Genomic DNA, 17,010 nt, shown 5'->3' on the forward strand with positions numbered 1-17,010 from the left:
GTTTTGCTGTAGGAAAAGATTTTTAGTAACCAAATAAAGGAAAACTGTAGTGTTTTAAATATCTAGATATTGCTAACTCATTAGTATTTTTTTAAGAACTATCCTTTTTGATTTTACATGTAAGCAATAACTATGAGACAGACTGGTCTATGGCTTGGCATGCCCTAGGACAGAGCTTTCCATTGCAGGCTAAGTGCTATGGTCGTTTCTGATACTCTTGTCTTTTTGAGAGTGTATTTAGAGAGAATCCAGATATTGCACAGTCATGTTATACATTCCATGTGTCACAGCATAAGACTATTAAAATAGTTCTCCAATTGCTAAAGAAAACACATTTTCTTCCCTGTGATAAATTATTTTTATAAAATTGTCAAAACTGGTTGAGGTTGTTCAGTGTAGACTTAATCTTTCAGGCTTCTCTGAGTTTTAGCCATAAAATGGTTTTAAGTATTTACAGGCAATAGGATTATCAGTGCCCAGAGACTGTTCTCTCAAGCCATCTTGGCTTTTTATGTCATTTTATAATCATGCTCTGTGGTCCTTAGCCAAATGCTTGGCCCAGTGTAAGAAAAAGAAGTAACACACAATCATTTATTTTTGGTGGGGAGATTCTCTTAGAAGCATTTCACGTCTTGGGTGGAGTTTTGCCTAATCATAGGTGGCTGATGTCATTCACAGTGCCCTGAGATATTATGGTTGACCATCATTATCTTCTCAAGCAGGGCATAGTTCTCCTGAGGTCTTGTGCTCTCTATGGATGCCTTGGATAGTACAAGTCACCTAAAAAGGCACTACCTGTCTCTCTTCAGGTCGCTGAATCTTGCCTTTGTTTTTGTTGAAGTTAGCTTTTGTAGAAACATTAATAATAGAATGAGGTGTGGGAAGGAGAACTAAGTATTTCAAACTGATTGAGCAGTCTGTTCTTCACTGTTTTTTTGTATTTTAATCACAGTTCACAGACAAATGATGCTTGGTGTGGATTTTGTTCTGAAGTTTAAACTTTTCAGTGCAAAATCTATACAAATACAACCTGATGTATTCAAAACAAAACAAGCAAAGTATTCTTCCCCCCCCCCTCCCCCCCTTCTTTTTTCTTTTCTCTTTCCCCTACCCCTTTACCTTTCACTCCTTACCAAATCTTTTGCAGTGACTTACGGGACAGTGAGTTCCAGTATGTACTATTACACAAGGGTTATGTCACAGCTCTTCCTGGAAACACCTGTATCAAAAATGGAGAAAACTGATTTCAAAACTTTGTCCACAATGGATGACTTCTGGAAGGTAATCAAAAACCAATTTTTTATCTCTCTGTTGCTGTTGGTTATCCTCTCGTGGCCTGTAAATTTCACCTGCAGGATCTTTTTTCTAATGCAGTGGGGGTTATGCATGAAGATCTCTGTGCACAATGTCAAAGCTATGGAACAAAGGAGGCCTTTAATATGTTTAGAACTTAGGTAATGCTAGTGGGCCAGGGTAGGGCAAGGTTGCAGAATGTCTTTGGAGGACAGGTAACAGTAAGGACTTATGTCAGAAAAATTATCAACTGCAATTCTAACATGCACGGAATGAAGATCTATAAAAATAGTGCTGGCAGCATGGAAACTGAAATTCTGTCGTCTTCCACAGTTCACAGAAGGCCCTTTGCTAGATGGTCTTTACTGGGAGATGTGGTACAACAACAAAACCATGGCAGAAAACAAAAGCTTCATTTATTATGAGAACCTGCTCCTTGGGGTGCCTCGCATTCGGCAGCTCAAAGTGAGAAATGGTTCATGCTCAATACCTGAAGATTTAAAGGATGAAATTAAAGACTGCTATGATGTCTATTCTGTAGCTAATGAAGATACTGCTCCTTTTGGACTTCGAAATGGAACAGCGTATGTAGTATTTCTGAAGACACTTCTTTTTTTTTTTTCTGACCTGGGTTTTGCTGAATTACCCAATAAGTCACTTTGCAGAGGCAGCTCTGCATTTGCTGTATCTACCTGTGAAGCCAGGTAAATCCAGAGCAGCTGCCAGTTCTGCTTGTGGAGAAACCTTACGGGAGTTGGAGAAGACTCTGCTCTTGATCCACTTGAGCTTAGGTGCTGTCATTATGCCATTGGTAGCTGTTATGCATGGGAGACACGCTGTGGTCTGAGCGCAGCACTGCAACTCATGAGCAATTGTTCTGTAATTCCAGACTGTCTTGCTGCAGTGGGTTTCACTGAGTTGTCTTCCCTGGCTAAGAATGGAAATAGCGCTGCCTCTCTTGGAGGATGATGTGTGAAGTGAACTATAAAAGGTTTTGGAGGTGGAATGTAACTATGTAAATGCCGATTTTCTTTCTTTCCCCAAGGACAGAAATTCTGTGTGAAAGGATTGATATGTTCTCTCTTCTCAATTAATATATTTGTGACCCACATTTCTATCTTAATTTTGTTGTGTTAGTCAAAGGAACTTTGTAAGCTTTCTCCAGGGTGCAAGCATCAAAACTTTCTACAAGTACCTCTTAAATGAGGGCAGCTTTAAGTAACTGAACCTTTTTTTTTTTTTTGTCAGGCTTTGTTAGTGTCTGTTTTGTTAATTGTAAATTGAAAGTGGAAAGACTAATGTGCTCTGTTTCACTTACTTCTGAACTAGTTGGACGTACACCAATGAGAAGGATTTGAATGGGAGCAGCCACTGGGGCTTGATTGCCACATACAGCGGGGCAGGTTATTACCAAGACCTCTCAAGGACCAGAGAAGTGACAGCTGTGCAGATTGCTAGCCTTAAGAAGAACCTGTGGCTGGACAGAGGAACCAGAGCGGCTTTCATTGATTTCTCAGTATACAATGCAAACATCAATCTATTTTGTGTTGTCAGGTATGCACAGAACCATGACAGTGTTCATACTGCACAGCGTAGGTTGTAGACCTGGGGTTTTCTTGTGATTCCTTTGTTTTGAGGACATGGGTAAGCATATGTTTTGTATAAAGGAGACAGACAACTGAAGTGGCATGCCTCCCTGTCAAAGGAGTGGGACTCCACATGGCGGCTGCACTCACCATATGGAGGCAGTTCTGACTTTGCTGATGTCGCAACGGCCTGGGTGCAGTTTGCGGGCGACTCCTCTAGTGAGTTGGCTTATTGAAGTAAATACATGGATATACAACATCAGTCCTTAGTTTAGACGGTGTGAAACAGGTCTTTCTGCTTCTGTTTTCTCACTGTTCCTGAAATGCTTTGGGTTTTAGTCAAAATTGAGTGCGGACAGGTTTACACCTTCTGTTCTGTGTAGTATCTTCTCTGAATCATATGCAGGCTTTTGCCTGTTTCCATTATTTTAAATAATTATGTAAATAAAACCATGTGTCTTACAGTAGTGCTTTTCATCACTGCTGCATAAATGATTTTTTTTTTTTTTTTGCCTTTTTTTAAATGCAGGTTGTTAGTGGAGTTTCCAGCGACTGGGGGCCTTGTTACGTCTTGGCAGTTTCAGCCAGTGAGGCTGATTCACTACATCTCCACGTTTGATTTTTTCCTGGTAGCCTGTGCAATAGCATTTTGTCTTTTTGTTCTTTATTACATGGTGGAAGAGATCTTAGAAATTCACATTCATAGACTGCACTACTTCAGAAGTCTCTGGAATTGCCTTGATATCCTTATCATTGTGGTAAATAATCTTTATAATAAGGCTAAAATTGCTTTCTGAAATGCATTTTGTGGGAGATGTTAATACCTCTGTATTCCTGTTGTTGGTTTAAGGGACAGGGCCATCATTAGGACGGGTACTTACAGACTATTGGGCTATTCAGTCTGAATAAGACAATTTTAGTCTGTGCTGTAATGTTGGTGTGTTTTGCAAACTTGCTTGTTCAGCCTTCGGTGGTTTCAACCTTCATGTCCTGGTGAAAAGTTGAGAGTGTTTGTCCAGTACTCTTCTTCACAGCTTTTGTCTAAAGGCACAGCCATTATGGGAGGTAACAAACTTGCCCTCATTTCTCTTCTACATATCCGATACAGACTATTGCAGTGACTTGCAAGTAAGAAAATAATCTGCATTAAAGTAGTGATTTGCATTTGGAGGAATGGAACTGGGATTTGAATATGTTTGCAAAGAACCCCAAAGAGGTTTAACGTGGTATTAAAATACTCACCAGCTAATACCAAGCTTGAAGAAGTATCTCAAAATTGTAGAGTGCTAGCAGCTGTCAGGGCTGGGTTTTTTTGGTTAAGTGGACAGTGCTGCCCATCAGCAGTCGTGGTGTAGCAGAAAATCTTGTCTTTGAATTTAAAGCTGCGTAATATAATTCTCTCTGCACTTATATCAAGCTGTGCTTACCAAAAGTATAGGAAGCCAGCAGTGCTGAAACAGTTCCAGTTCCACACTTGTTTTGTACCTTCAGGCTCAGACAAATCAAAGGTTTAAGTGTTGAAGTTAGTACCTGTAAGCTAGAGGAAATCTTACTTGCATCACAGTGCTTTGTAAATGAAGGACCATTTAGGAGGATGTTTACATCAACTGCATGCTGTTTGTTATACTTAATGGCGGGGAGGGGGAAGATGTGCTTTGCTGTTACAGTCAGTGAAGTGTATTCAAGTCTGTGTTAAAATTCAGTTCACACAAAGGGTCAAATTCTATGTTTATACCTTGTCTGAGGGACGTTGTTTAAATTTAGGATTAGGTACTTTATGACTCTATCCATGGTGAGGTGTTCACTTACACTAATATAAAACACATTTGCAGAGGTCAAAGCAAGAACCTTACCTGTATGGTAAAACTACAGCGTCTCTGCTGTTGCTTGTTCTGGGCAATACTGGTCAGCCTGTACTCCAGAGAAACTCTAGTACTTTTTTGGCTGCTGCTGTCTTTCTGCTCTTCACTCTTTTTCACCTTTATCTTTTTGAGTTGTCATCTTTCTTTCCTTATATTTCCTTCTCTGTGACAGACAGCTTCATTTTTCTGAGCCCACTAGGCTTCACTGTCATCTTGTTCTTCAGTCGTGACAAGGAAAAGATTTCTAAATCTTCTTACTCCCAGGCTATTTGTCTGTAGTCTAGAACTATAATGGTTTTGTTGTGAAATGCATTTCCTGATATGTCCAGAAATTCTAGTTGGGATCCTATCTCAGGATACAGGATCTCAGTTTGGCTCCCTCCAGCCCTGGCAACTGCCTGACCCTAAGCACTAATGTGACCAGCAGGGCTGACCCTGTAGGACTGCGAGAAGCTTGTAACAGTGATTTCCTCCCCACCCCCTGGGCTCTGTGCAATCCCTAGCTGTTACTTTCCTGTTTGAAACTTTAGTCAGGACACCTTGAAAACCATATATTTGTTTTCACTTAAAGCTCATATTATGGTAGTGCTATAAATAACGTGGAGTTCCTCATATCTTAACTCTGTTTGATGTATGTAGCTAAAACAAGTTGTTTTAAAAACCTAATCACCTTTCGTATGTTTGTATGTTTCTTTTGTACTCAGCTCTCTGTGGTAGCTATAGGAATTGGTATATATAGGACATCAACTGTTGACATGCTCCTGAAGAAGCTGCTGGAAGATCAGAACTTGTTCCCCAACTTTGAACCTTTGGCATATTGGCAAATGCAATTCAACAACATTGCTGCAGTCACTGTGTTTTTTGTCTGGATTAAGGTAACTCCAAGGCACACATCTTTATTTTAACATTAGAATGTAAACAGTATTCTGAGCGTCGCGTGATTATTTGAGGTTTAGTCATGTTTCTCCTAAAATTGGTCGTGTGAGAAAGTCAGAGCACAGGGGTAATTTCTTGCAGATTAAAAGCAATGTTGTAATTTGCCACAGGTTTAGTCAGCCCTTGTTTAATTCTAGAAGATGTAGTCGGTGCTAGTGCTTTGTCACAGCAGACACATGAAGAAATGTTTTTATTATTCCTGAATTGATAAGTCAGTAATTCTTACTGGTATACTTTTTCCTAGCCTGGTTTAACTGTGCCCATTTTATCTATTCAAAACTCCTGAGTCGTTAGAAGGGTTGGTGAAGCTAGTACAATTCATTGGAAAACTAGATATATTACTTTAACTAAACTTAATTTTTCTGTTTTACTGGCTCCTTTCTAGTGATACTTCTTTTCATGTCAATACTCGTTTTCCTGTCTCTTGTATGTATAAAGTTGCAGAGGAACATTTAGTTAATAAACTGTCTATCGGAGGAAAATGTAAAACCAATGATACATGAATTTCCACTCTGATACTCTAAATTGATACTTAGGTTTATCAAGCAAACTAGCTAATCTCTTACTGTTTTATAAGACAAAGTTGTACTAATTTTTGCATCATGTTTTAAAAAAATGAAGTGGCTCATTATGAGAAATAATGGTAAAATCACAGAATAACAGTATAATGCAGGTTGGAGGGGACCTCAGCAAGTCTCTGCTCAGAGCAGAGTCAGTTGGGAGATCTTCTTTTCTCCCGTTTTCCTACTTCATAGCTTATTTATCTTCACTGAAGATAAATAAATGACTTTTGGAAGCATTTCCATAACACTGCTCTGCCAGAGTGTGAAATAGAGGAGTGAAAAATAAACCCAGACAAGAAGTTGGGCATTTTCACAGAATTTTCTTCACGTTTCAAGCCTCAGCGTTTATAGGAAGTGATGTATTTCTAAATGTAAATTAACTGACTTTGTCTCCAGTCAAAATGAGTAAGACATCTCATGTGTAAAAGGCTGGAGAGAGATTGTGTTAAGAAATTGTCTTCCTTGTCTTTACAGTTGCTTTTTCTTTTAACAGCTTTTCAAATTTGTTAACTTCAACAGAACAATGAGTCAGTTATCCACTACCATGTCTCGCTGCGTCAAAGATGTCATTGGCTTTGCTATTATGTTTTTTATTATTTTCTTAGCGTATGCTCAGTTGGCCTATCTTGTCTTTGGCGCTCAAATCGATGACTTCAGCACTTTCCAGGACTGCATGTAAGTACAAGAATAAAAAATGCAAATAATTTCTTAGTACATTGGTAAATTGATTTGGTTGCCTCATCAGAGACCAGACAAATCCTATGACATCCATCTAAACAGATAAGCTGCAGACATATCACTGTTGATGTAGCTCAGTAGCAAATGCATTTTTTTATAATATTTTTAGTTCAGAAACTCTGCTGTGAGATTAAAAATACACTATAGTTAGATCAGTGAGCTAAAAAAGGCAGGTTTTGGTCAGTGGAAGTGACATGGTTTTTGTAACAGTTGGTCACATTCCTAGACAAAGCAATAACTCTGTCTTCAGCAGTTGAATTATATGCTTACTTATGTTTGTAATGCTCATTGAAATGTTGTATGCATATTAATGCTGTGTTCCTGATGGTATGTGTAGTTGATTGACTCGCAAATGGAGTCCATCTTAGACAGCAAGCTAGTAAATTTGTAAGTATCTGCTGGAATCCAGGAGAGAGATAGGGCTTAACGTAGGGTTGTTAATCAATTTTTCCTTTATTGATTTGGTACAACGTAATCTGATTCTGAGGTAATTACAAGGTGGTTCAGTTATCGATTTCCCCCTGCCCCCTTACATTGGGGAAGTGTTGCAAAAAGTTCCTTGTAGAGAAGTGGAGGAACTTGAATTATGTTGATGGCGCTGTACAGTGCCAAGCCTCTTCCAGCTTTGGTGCTGTACAGTGCCAAGCCTCTTCCAGCTTTGTCACTATACAGACAGCTTTAGAGGGAGAGGGTTGGGCTTGTTTGTATGCGAGAGGCAGAAGGGACAGGAGAGGGATGGGAGTGGGTTTTAAAGCTTCACAATGGTAGTCATTGGTTTGCTCTGCTTCCTGTTGCCCCCATTATCAGTTGTGACCGAAACCAAGAGTTAAACATCCTAGTTTTGTTGTGTGTGTGTGTGGCATCTGACTGCTAGTTTGGTTTTGGCTAGAGATGGGCTTGAGGAATTGACTATTGCAGTGCCTGAAAAAAGTGTTACAGTAGTACAGACCTCTCTGCTGCCCATCAGTCAGACTGTTAGGGTAAAATAGATTGAGATTCCTGCACAACTCCACAAGTGTTTTCAACTCCTGGATATGTTTTGTTTTTTAAGATTTACTCAGTTCCGCATCATTTTGGGAGACTTCAACTTCACAGAGGTTGAAGAAGCTAATCGAATTTTGGGACCAATTTATTTCACTACATTTGTGTTCTTTATGTTCTTCATTCTTTTGGTATGTACGCCTTTGTTTATGCGGGGTGGGTAGGTGGCCATTTTTGCATCTCTTGTTCTTTGATTCCTACTGCTGCTTGGGGCTCTTTTTGACAATGGTGAGTGTGCAGTCCATGTAGGGGCCTGACTGTTACATGGCTGGTCACTAACTCTTTCATTTTTCTTCTTCGTTTAAAACGGATTTGCGTTGTATGTTTGTTGTCATTCCCATATAGCGATCCACACTGTTTTTTTAATTTATATTTGTTATTATTATTATAAAGGATTTTTTATTTCTAAAATCTGAGTAGTGCCTGGTTGGCATGCACAGCAAGCCCATATCTTTTGGTGAAAAGTAGCTGTAATGTTCCATAAAGGCTCTTGGTTATTAACCAAGGCTCTAATGCATGGCTGGCTATGCTTACAACAGCTTAGCTCATACATGCAACACACAGGCTGTTTGCTAGAAGAGCCTAATTAATCAGCAGTACAGCAGCTTTCAGGTATGCAGATCGACCTGCAAAGGCCTCTTTTCCATCATCTTTTCCATCTCCAGGGCAGAGCTGGGCCCTGTCTTTCTCACCTTCCCAGTGCAGATTACCTGTATGCTTTTTGACAAACAGTATTATAAGAAGCTCAACTTATCTGAGAGCCAGTATGTAGACATGATCACCTGACAAATTCAAACAGTGAATTTACTGTGAATGAGTACTCATCTTTTGTCTACTCTCTGTTAATACTAGTATTGAATCCATATTACAGTCTTACTAATAATTTATATAACAAAAAGTGGAAGGAGGAGACTTCTTTCTTAAGAAACCTAGGAGACCAAGAAAATTTTCATTTTTTTTTTTTAATGTCCATGTAAGTGAAGAGCCCCAGTATCTTCTACCTGGATATAGTTCTCAGTTAGTTTGGTACTAACATTAATATATAGTAATTTTGTTTCTGATGATACCACCAGACAGAACATGTTATGTGAGCAAGAAATCCTCAGATTATTCCCCAAACTGTATGTCTTTTGGTGATTTGATAAGGTGGCAAGCATTAAAGCAGGTTTTTACTAACCTTAAAATGGTACGGCAGTCCTGTATCATCATAACTTTTGAAGTTATTTAATGACCCTTGTACTTAATGAGGCTTTTTATTATTCTTTGAGATGAGAAATGGTATTCAGATATTTGTGTGAGAAGACTTCATCTTGGCTATTCACTAGTAAGGAAGTAGAGAATCTTGTTCAGTGGGATTGACCAGTACTCAATTGGAAAATAACATATGGGTCACTCTGGCCGAAGAAGCATGTGAAGCGGGTTTCATACTTGCTTTGAAGCACCTCACAAAATCCAAAGGAGCAGAGGCTAGTGTCCAGCAAGGGAAAGAAATTTTTTTTATTTCTAAGTGGTAGCAGAAAAGCACTGGGGTGTGAAGACACAGAAGGTTATCCAAAATACTCTCTATAATTTGTGTGTTTATTAACATCTGCACACATCGTGTCATTTGGCTGGAGTGAAATGTTGCTGTAAGCTCCTTGAGACCACTCTGAGACCTGGAAACTAAGTTCGGGAAGATGAGCAGAAAGCACCGACTCTTAATGTTGGGCAGCTGAAAGCAAAATGGACACTAAAGTTGCCTCTTACTTTTCTGTTGTTGGACAAGAACGCATAAAGATACAGCACTGGAAGATTATTCTCCTAAAGCATTTTTTTAAGTCCATGAGGAAATAGAGGTTTAACACTGCCTTTCTGCATGCGAGTGGCACATTGAACATGCCAGTAAATTGAGTAATTCTTTTTGGACTTGAATGTCCAGCTTGCAATTCAGTCATGTTTACTCCATGTTCAGCCAGGACCCTTTCAGTAATGACCGCATGGCTCAGGGTTAGTGAGACCAATTTTTTCTCTTTTGTCCAAACAAGCGACCAAACTCTTTTCAGAGTTGGTGGCATAGAATCATAGAATGTTTAGGGTTGGAAGGGACCCCCAGAGGTCATTTAGTCCAACCCCCTTGCAGCGAGCAGGGACACCGCTAACTAGATCAGGTTGCTCAGAGCCCCATCCAACCCGGCCTTGAATGTTTCCAGGGATGGGGCCTCCACCACCTCTCTGGGCAACCTGTTCCAGTGTTTCACCACCCTCATTGTAAAGAATTTCTTCCTTATATCTAGTTTAAACCTACCCTGGTTTAGTTTAAAACCATTACCCCTTGTCTTGTCACAGCTGGCCCTACTAAAAAGATTTTTCCCCATCTTTCCTATAGGCCCCCTTTAGGTACTGAAGGGCTGCAATCAGGTCTCCCTGCAGCCTTCTCTTCTCCAGGCTGAACAAGCCCAACTCCCTCAGCCTGTCCTCATAGGAGAGGTGCTCCAGCCCTCGGATCATGCCAAATGTCTGATTTTAAGCTTTTTTGGTTTTATTTTTAGTCTGAAATGCAAGCAGAGCTGTAACTAGATAAGAACCTTTTGGCTGTGCTGGTTATTACAGGATGAATAGTTAACTTGATTCCTCAGGCATTTTTGTTGCCAGCTGCGTTGCCTAGGTTAATTCACTGTTGTTATATATGTAAGTTTTTGGCCTTGCAGGTAGAAGGCCAAATTTATACATATAATGTTAAACAGGCATGGTTTATTGCCACTGCTGTGTAGGCATGAACCCTCTCTGGAAAGTAATTCTCCAGTTATGTTAATAACCAGTAGTCTTGATTAAAAGTTGTTATACTGCAGTGCATCATATTTCAGTATCTCAAGCTCTTGATGATAGTGCTTTTTAAACAGCCCAACATTTTCTCCTGGCCCTTTTTTAAAAATTCATATATAGGTCTGCACATGAAGGTTGTAGGAGTTGTAGGGCTCAGACTTACTGCGATTTTTTAAGTGGGCTTTCTTATTTTTCTCATGAACAGAACATGTTTTTGGCGATTATCAATGATACATACTCTGAAGTCAAATCTGATATGGCACAACAGAAGGCAGAAATGGAACTGTCTGACCTTATCAGAAAGGTAAAAGTAACATTTCGTTTGTTTGATATCTCATTCCCCACATCTGAACTTACTCCATAAAATGCTATATAAACCGTACAAAGTAAAGCTGGCAGCAGCTGATGGAAGTACACATCTCTTAGTTAAAATAAATAAATCTGAGCTGAGTGTAAATTAAATTAATGAAAACTTTCCATCACAACTTGTCATCTGAGACTTTGTGTTGAATGATCAGCCCACTGAATATGACACAGGGTTTGTCTGCCTAGGTACATACAGAAATATTGAACTGATGAAGCTAAACTGCTATTCAGAATTTCCTCATTTCAGGCAAGTCTTGGATAATGTGTTGGGAGCTCCCAGGGGCAGCTGCCAGTAAGGTTGTTGAATACAAAGTTAAGAGGCTTGACCTGAATCCCAGTTTAGGAAGAAGATGTGCACATGCATGCACTCTGGCATGGATGCGGTGCTGTACCATGGTCAGAAATGTCTAAACACATACTCGGCATGACTGGTACTCAAAGTTTTAAAACTTGGAAACTGGTTATTAAAACAGAGCAGAAAAAAATGAAAAGTGCTTCTTTGTTGAGGTGAGGGCTTTTTTTAAGTCATGCCTACAACTGAAGAATGAGAGATAAGCAAAGTGCAAAGTTGTATCTGTTTTGTCAGCATTATTTAAAACTGTCACTTAACTGTCAGTAACTTCCAAAGGCGTCTTACTGGGACAAAATACTGCATTCCTACTGACCCACAGTGCAAGTTGAATCATGAAAGTCTTACCTCTAACTTTGTATGTTGCCCATTTAAACGCTGAAATAAAAGGTGGATAAACTGGAGGAAAAGACAAATTCTTGCAGGACTTGTAGAACACACTGAATGGTAGTGTACAGTAGATGATTTTTGTAATCAAAAAAGTTATTAGAAATCAAGTGTTAACATTTTATGGCAAGTAAAACATGAGATGTCACTTTTTCTTTTAGGGCTACAACAAAGCCATGATCAAACTTAAATTGAAGAAAACGACTGTTGATGACATTTCAGAAAGTCTGAGGCAAGGTGGGGGAAAACTAAATTTTGATGAACTCCGGCAAGATCTAAAAGGGTAAGGAAGCTGTTACTTCTTATCTTTAATAGTGTCCCCAGACACATGTGATGTTAAGTCTTTGATGTGAATAAAGACAACACAGCAGAGTACTTTTCTTTTGGTTAGTGGGTGACAAAGCATGTGCTTTTCCTGTATCTGGTGGGAGGTTTATGTAAACAAATGTATACAGGTGAACAATCTTTGCACATGAGTCTGTAGGCATTGCACAAAGGAAAACTTGAACTGTGGCATAGAACTGTGGAAGAAGAGAGAAGAGGAACAGGAAAAGAATGGTCAGTCTAAGGTGGAAGAGAAGTCTTAGCTAAGGAGGTCTGCTGAGCTCTGGCCCCTGGAGTCTGCATGATGGCTGGTGTTGCTGCAGTGGGGTGGCATCCCTCACCACAGGAAGGATTTGGCGCTCTGGGGCCCAACCTCCTTGAGCTGCTCTGTTGTGGGGGAGAAAGGGTCTGAGGAAGCAGAGATCTAAGGCTTTTGAGGAAATGGTAATGTTTCTATCAGAACCACTGCAGGAGTTTGTGAACAGGCAGGAGTCCAAGGAAAGGGAACAAACCAAGGAGGTGTAAAAAGGATGGTTGTGAAGGAGCAGGGTGTGGTCTAGGGGAGATTTGTGCTGTTAATTAATGAAAGGTGAGGGCTGAACTCTTTGTTATCAGTGTTGTGAATTTTTAGGTAGCACTGGGATCAGTCATATCTTTGGCTTGGGGATGAAAGTCTGTTTGACGTGTTTTTTCTAATACTGGAAGTTCATTCAGTGTGTGAGCAGACACAGGCAGGACACAGGAACAATCACAAAACCACGGGTGAAATGCGAAGAGTAAATTTATTTTTGCCAACCAGGGGATCCCCAAAGCAGCACCCAGGCAGAGGCACACCAGCGGGGATGCAGGCATCATGGAGCTTGGTCCATGCTAGAGGATTGTCAGACCTGCTGTTCTCACCTGTATATCAGGGATTCGTGTAGTTTATCACTCTGTTTTGATCTGTCCCACAGCAGGGCAGGAGCCTCAAGCATGTTCGACAGAGTGCCTCTGAGTCTATTACAGGCCTGTGTTATCTCAGCACAGATGTTCTGCTTGTCCAATACGCAAGGCCAAACAACAATTAGTGTGATACATGTTTTCTGACACCCTAGCTGCAAGTCACTTGAGCATGTTTACAGTCCTCGCCATTCTTCCGTTATTTTCCCACATTCAGCATCTCAGAAATGGAAAGTAAGGGAACTGTTTTTATTGCCTTTCCAGGAAGGGGCACACAGATGCGGAGATTGAAGCAATATTTACCAAGTATGATCAGGATGGGGACCAGGAATTGACAGAGCATGAACATCAGCAGATGAGAGATGACCTGGAGAAGGAGAGGGTGAGCTCAGCGTTAGGAGTGGTATGCCACCAGTGCCGTCTGCCAGACTTCTCCCTGTGCTGGTTTGCTGCCCAAGAAGAATCCTCTTGTTTCCCCTCACATTTGCTCTCATCCTTGGCTGTCTGAGCAGAACTGTAAAAAGGCAAAGGGGAGCTGATGGAGGGCAGGAGGTCTTTGACCTTGACAGCCCCATCCCCCATGTACAGGTGAAAGTATTTACGTCTTCTCTGTCTGTGGCTTGTGTTTTCACAAAGGAGGATTTGGACCTGGATAGGAGTTCTCTGCCACGTCCTCTGAGCAGCCGCAGCTTCCCCCGGAGCTTGGACGACTCTGAGGAGGATGAGGATGAAGACAGCGGACACAGCTCCAGGAGGAGGGGCAGCAGCTCTAGTGGGGTTTCCTATGAAGAGTTCCAAGTGTAAGTTTATCCTTCTGAGGGGGATGAATTTTCATGGTGTCTGGTTTGGTTTGTTTTTTTTCCCTTGTGGGTTTTCTTCTTTCAGTTATGTAGTAGTCTCTCCTGTAACTCTGAATATTAATCAAATTGTTCATAAAAGTAAATGTTACGTTTTTAAGGTGCTTAAGGCACTCCTTTTAGTAGCTTTCAAGTAATATCTGAACTGGAAGTACTTAGAGCCTCATGGGAATCAGTTAGAAAACCAAATCAGAACAAACAAAAACCCAACAAAAAAAAAAAGCCCTGTCCTTAAAACCTGGTCATTGAAAAGAAAGAGAAAATGGTCATGCTACAGTAATGCCAGAAGACTTTTCCGGGTTTTTTAGTAATAAAACCTTGAGGTTGTTTTAGGCTCAGTAAGAACTTCAGCTGTTTTTAATAAGATTAAGTTACTTGTGAGCGTGTATTTTGCTTGAAAGGATAGGTCTCCATATTAATTAATTGTAGCAATACCAGCGGAATGAAGGTGTCTCATCCTTATCTGCTCTGTGTGTTGACTTGCTGGAACAATACTGACTCGGAAATGTCAGTGTCACTGAAGCTCGCGCTTGTTGCCCTCAGGCTCATGAGGCGGGTTGATCGCATGGAGCATTCTATCGGCAGTATTGTTTCCAAGATCGATGCAGTTATTGTGAAGCTCGAAGCGATGGAGAGAGCCAAACTAAAAAGGAGAGATGTGTTGGGAAGACTGTTAGATGGGGTGACAGAGGTAAGAAACCTACTGTCTCCTGTCTGGTCACAACCTGCATGGCTTGCTCACTGTTAGCACTTCGTCCTGCTGCTTGGCTTGGGAGGGTTGAGGGAGTGGTGGCCGAGTGATTTCAGTTTTGTGTTAGGAAAACCTGAAATTTAAAACATGAAATGTTGGGGACATGATGCAAGTTTTGGATATGACAACCTATCTTATTGGAGGCCTATGTCACACTGAGGCAACAGGGCACCATTTAAACCCCTGAACTGGACAGCAGCAGTGTTCTGTCGTTGCTGAAGCAGCTCGTTCATCCCTTGGCATCTGTTGGGTTTAATACAAAGCTTTTTACGAACTGGTTTGTTAGAGTCTGGGGGATCCAGCCCAGCAGGCCCATGCAGCCTGCTCTTCTCCCATGTTGCTTCTGGGTTTGTGTGTGCCACGTGGAAGCAGTTCACTTCTGTGACCAGTGGGACAAACGTGTTATTTCTGTGGACGTTAAAACTTGTCAGCTTCCTGATGGGGCAGGAACAGCCAGAACAGGGCTGTTAAGGGGTGGGCAAGATGGATTGTCTTGGCAGGTTATGTATGTCAGACTTTTAGCTGCCCTGTCACAGATACGGTGTTCCTGGCTGTTAGTGTTGTTCCAGCCAATAATTCTGCTTGATTCTTGAGATGGGGCTTCCTTGCGGGTGTGTTCTCCTCAGTATATTTTACATTTCTGGAGGTGGATTTGAACATTGGAAACTGCAATACAAATTGTGCTTTCATAAGTGAAGGTGGCAACCTGGGCATTGCATCACTGGAAAGAAAACAATTTACTGCACTAGCTGCATTTCTCCACTAGCCTGTGGAAATACTTGAGCGGTGTAAGAATCTCCCATGTTTGTATAGGGTTTTGCTTAGACTGCAATTTGGAAGCTGCGCTTACAGCTGGTGTCTTTTCATCTGTTTAGGATGAAAGACTGGGTCGTGACAATGAAATCCACAGGGAACAAATGGAGCGACTGGTGCGAGAGGAGTTGGAGCGATGGGAATCGGATGATACAGCATCCCAAATGAGCCATAGGTTGGGAACACCACTTGGACTGAATGGCCAGCCTCGTTCAAGGAACTCTCGTCCATCTTCCTCCCAGTCGGATGGTATTGATGGGGGAGGAGGAAATGGGGGGAATAACATCCATGTGTAGGAATAACTTTGCAGGTGATTCTAAATGTTCCAGGTCAGTATTAAGCCAGCAAATACACTACTCCACTGTTTCCCAGCATGAGGTGATGATCCTTATCAGACCGCTAAGGACAATTTGCACTTGTGGGCAACAGTAAATATTCTCTTCCAAAGGCATTTTCAGACCTAGGTAAGCCACGTTGTCACGTTCAAGTTACCAGCAGTGAGACTGTCAGCCTTGGAAACAAAAATGCAGGAGACAGATGGAAACCAGGTGTGACAAAGTCTACCTGGACAGAATTTGGGTTCCATACATGTATTATGGGGAACACTTTCACAAGGCTAGCAAGCTTCAGACAAAATAACGTGCTGTGGCTAAAACACTCAAATGAAAGGTTGTGAGTTTTCTGCTTTCTATTGGAAAATACTATTTTAAAATGCTTTTAAAAGCAATTTTAGAAGAAGATGGCATCAGTTTCTTGTCTCATTCATTATAACAGCTGACACTTTTCAAAGAGAGAAGACTGCTTTTTTTTTTACATTTAGTTTCTACATATTTTTCTGAGTTATTCTTGGCGTACTAACATTTTAATTAACTTAAAATGTTAATTTTTACTGTTTTTGAGAAATACTATGTTTCTTTAAACAGAAGAAAGTGCACTTAATTTTGTACAACTGTAAATCACATTATTCCCTGATAGAAACTATATGCGTTACATGTTTTTTGCATTTCATGAGCATTTCAAAAGTAGTATTTGAGAACTGCCTCTTTGCACCCAACTAACGTAATCATTTTCAGCTTGGTTGCAATGTGCCCATTTTCTAATGCTATATATTTTCGTGATCTAAGTGTTCCTGGGATAAACATTTCACAGGTTCTTAGGTAAACATGGTTGCTTTGCAGAAAATACGTTATTTAAAAGCACACAAAATTGAAAAACCCTAACTCTTCCTCGGGTGTGACAGGGAAAGGGGCCGAGAAGTTGCTGACAGTTGGGAAAAGCCAGTCTCATGCTTTATCACATTCTGATCATGCCTTGACTACGTAGCCTGTATTCATATTTAACAGAACTTCTTGTAAGATTAAGTATATTTCTACATATGGCTTCCTGCTGGGGGGCAAGATTCC

At 40.7% G+C, this 17,010-nt stretch overlaps 1 protein-coding gene across 2 annotated transcripts in view; it reads left to right on the forward strand.

The window, feature by feature from the left end:
* The window catches only part of PKD2 (polycystin 2, transient receptor potential cation channel), a 25,604-nt gene that overhangs the window by 1,765 nt on the left and 6,829 nt on the right, over positions 1 to 17,010 (forward strand). Inside the window, exons 2-14 of one of the 2 annotated variants that reach the window (XM_035895556.1) lie at positions 1,148 to 1,281; positions 1,627 to 1,877; positions 2,623 to 2,847; positions 3,409 to 3,637; positions 5,446 to 5,616; positions 6,734 to 6,915; positions 8,030 to 8,150; positions 11,027 to 11,125; positions 12,085 to 12,206; positions 13,451 to 13,568; positions 13,823 to 13,986; positions 14,587 to 14,734; positions 15,670 to 15,856. In XM_035895556.1, the coding sequence (XP_035751449.1) occupies positions 1,148 to 1,281; positions 1,627 to 1,877; positions 2,623 to 2,847; positions 3,409 to 3,637; positions 5,446 to 5,616; positions 6,734 to 6,915; positions 8,030 to 8,150; positions 11,027 to 11,125; positions 12,085 to 12,206; positions 13,451 to 13,568; positions 13,823 to 13,986; positions 14,587 to 14,734; positions 15,670 to 15,856 (2,151 nt within the window). Of the gene's footprint in view, positions 1 to 1,147; positions 1,282 to 1,626; positions 1,878 to 2,622; positions 2,848 to 3,408; positions 3,638 to 5,445; positions 5,617 to 6,733; positions 6,916 to 8,029; positions 8,151 to 11,026; positions 11,126 to 12,084; positions 12,207 to 13,450; positions 13,569 to 13,822; positions 13,987 to 14,586; positions 14,735 to 15,669; positions 17,005 to 17,010 lie in introns of those variants that run through there. The other variant, XM_035895555.1, reaches the window with a different exon arrangement.

This window comes from Egretta garzetta, unplaced genomic scaffold (assembly GCF_000687185.1).
Source record: "Egretta garzetta isolate BGI_Z169 unplaced genomic scaffold, ASM68718v1 scaffold615, whole genome shotgun sequence".
NCBI classification, from domain to species: domain Eukaryota; kingdom Metazoa; phylum Chordata; class Aves; order Pelecaniformes; family Ardeidae; genus Egretta; species Egretta garzetta.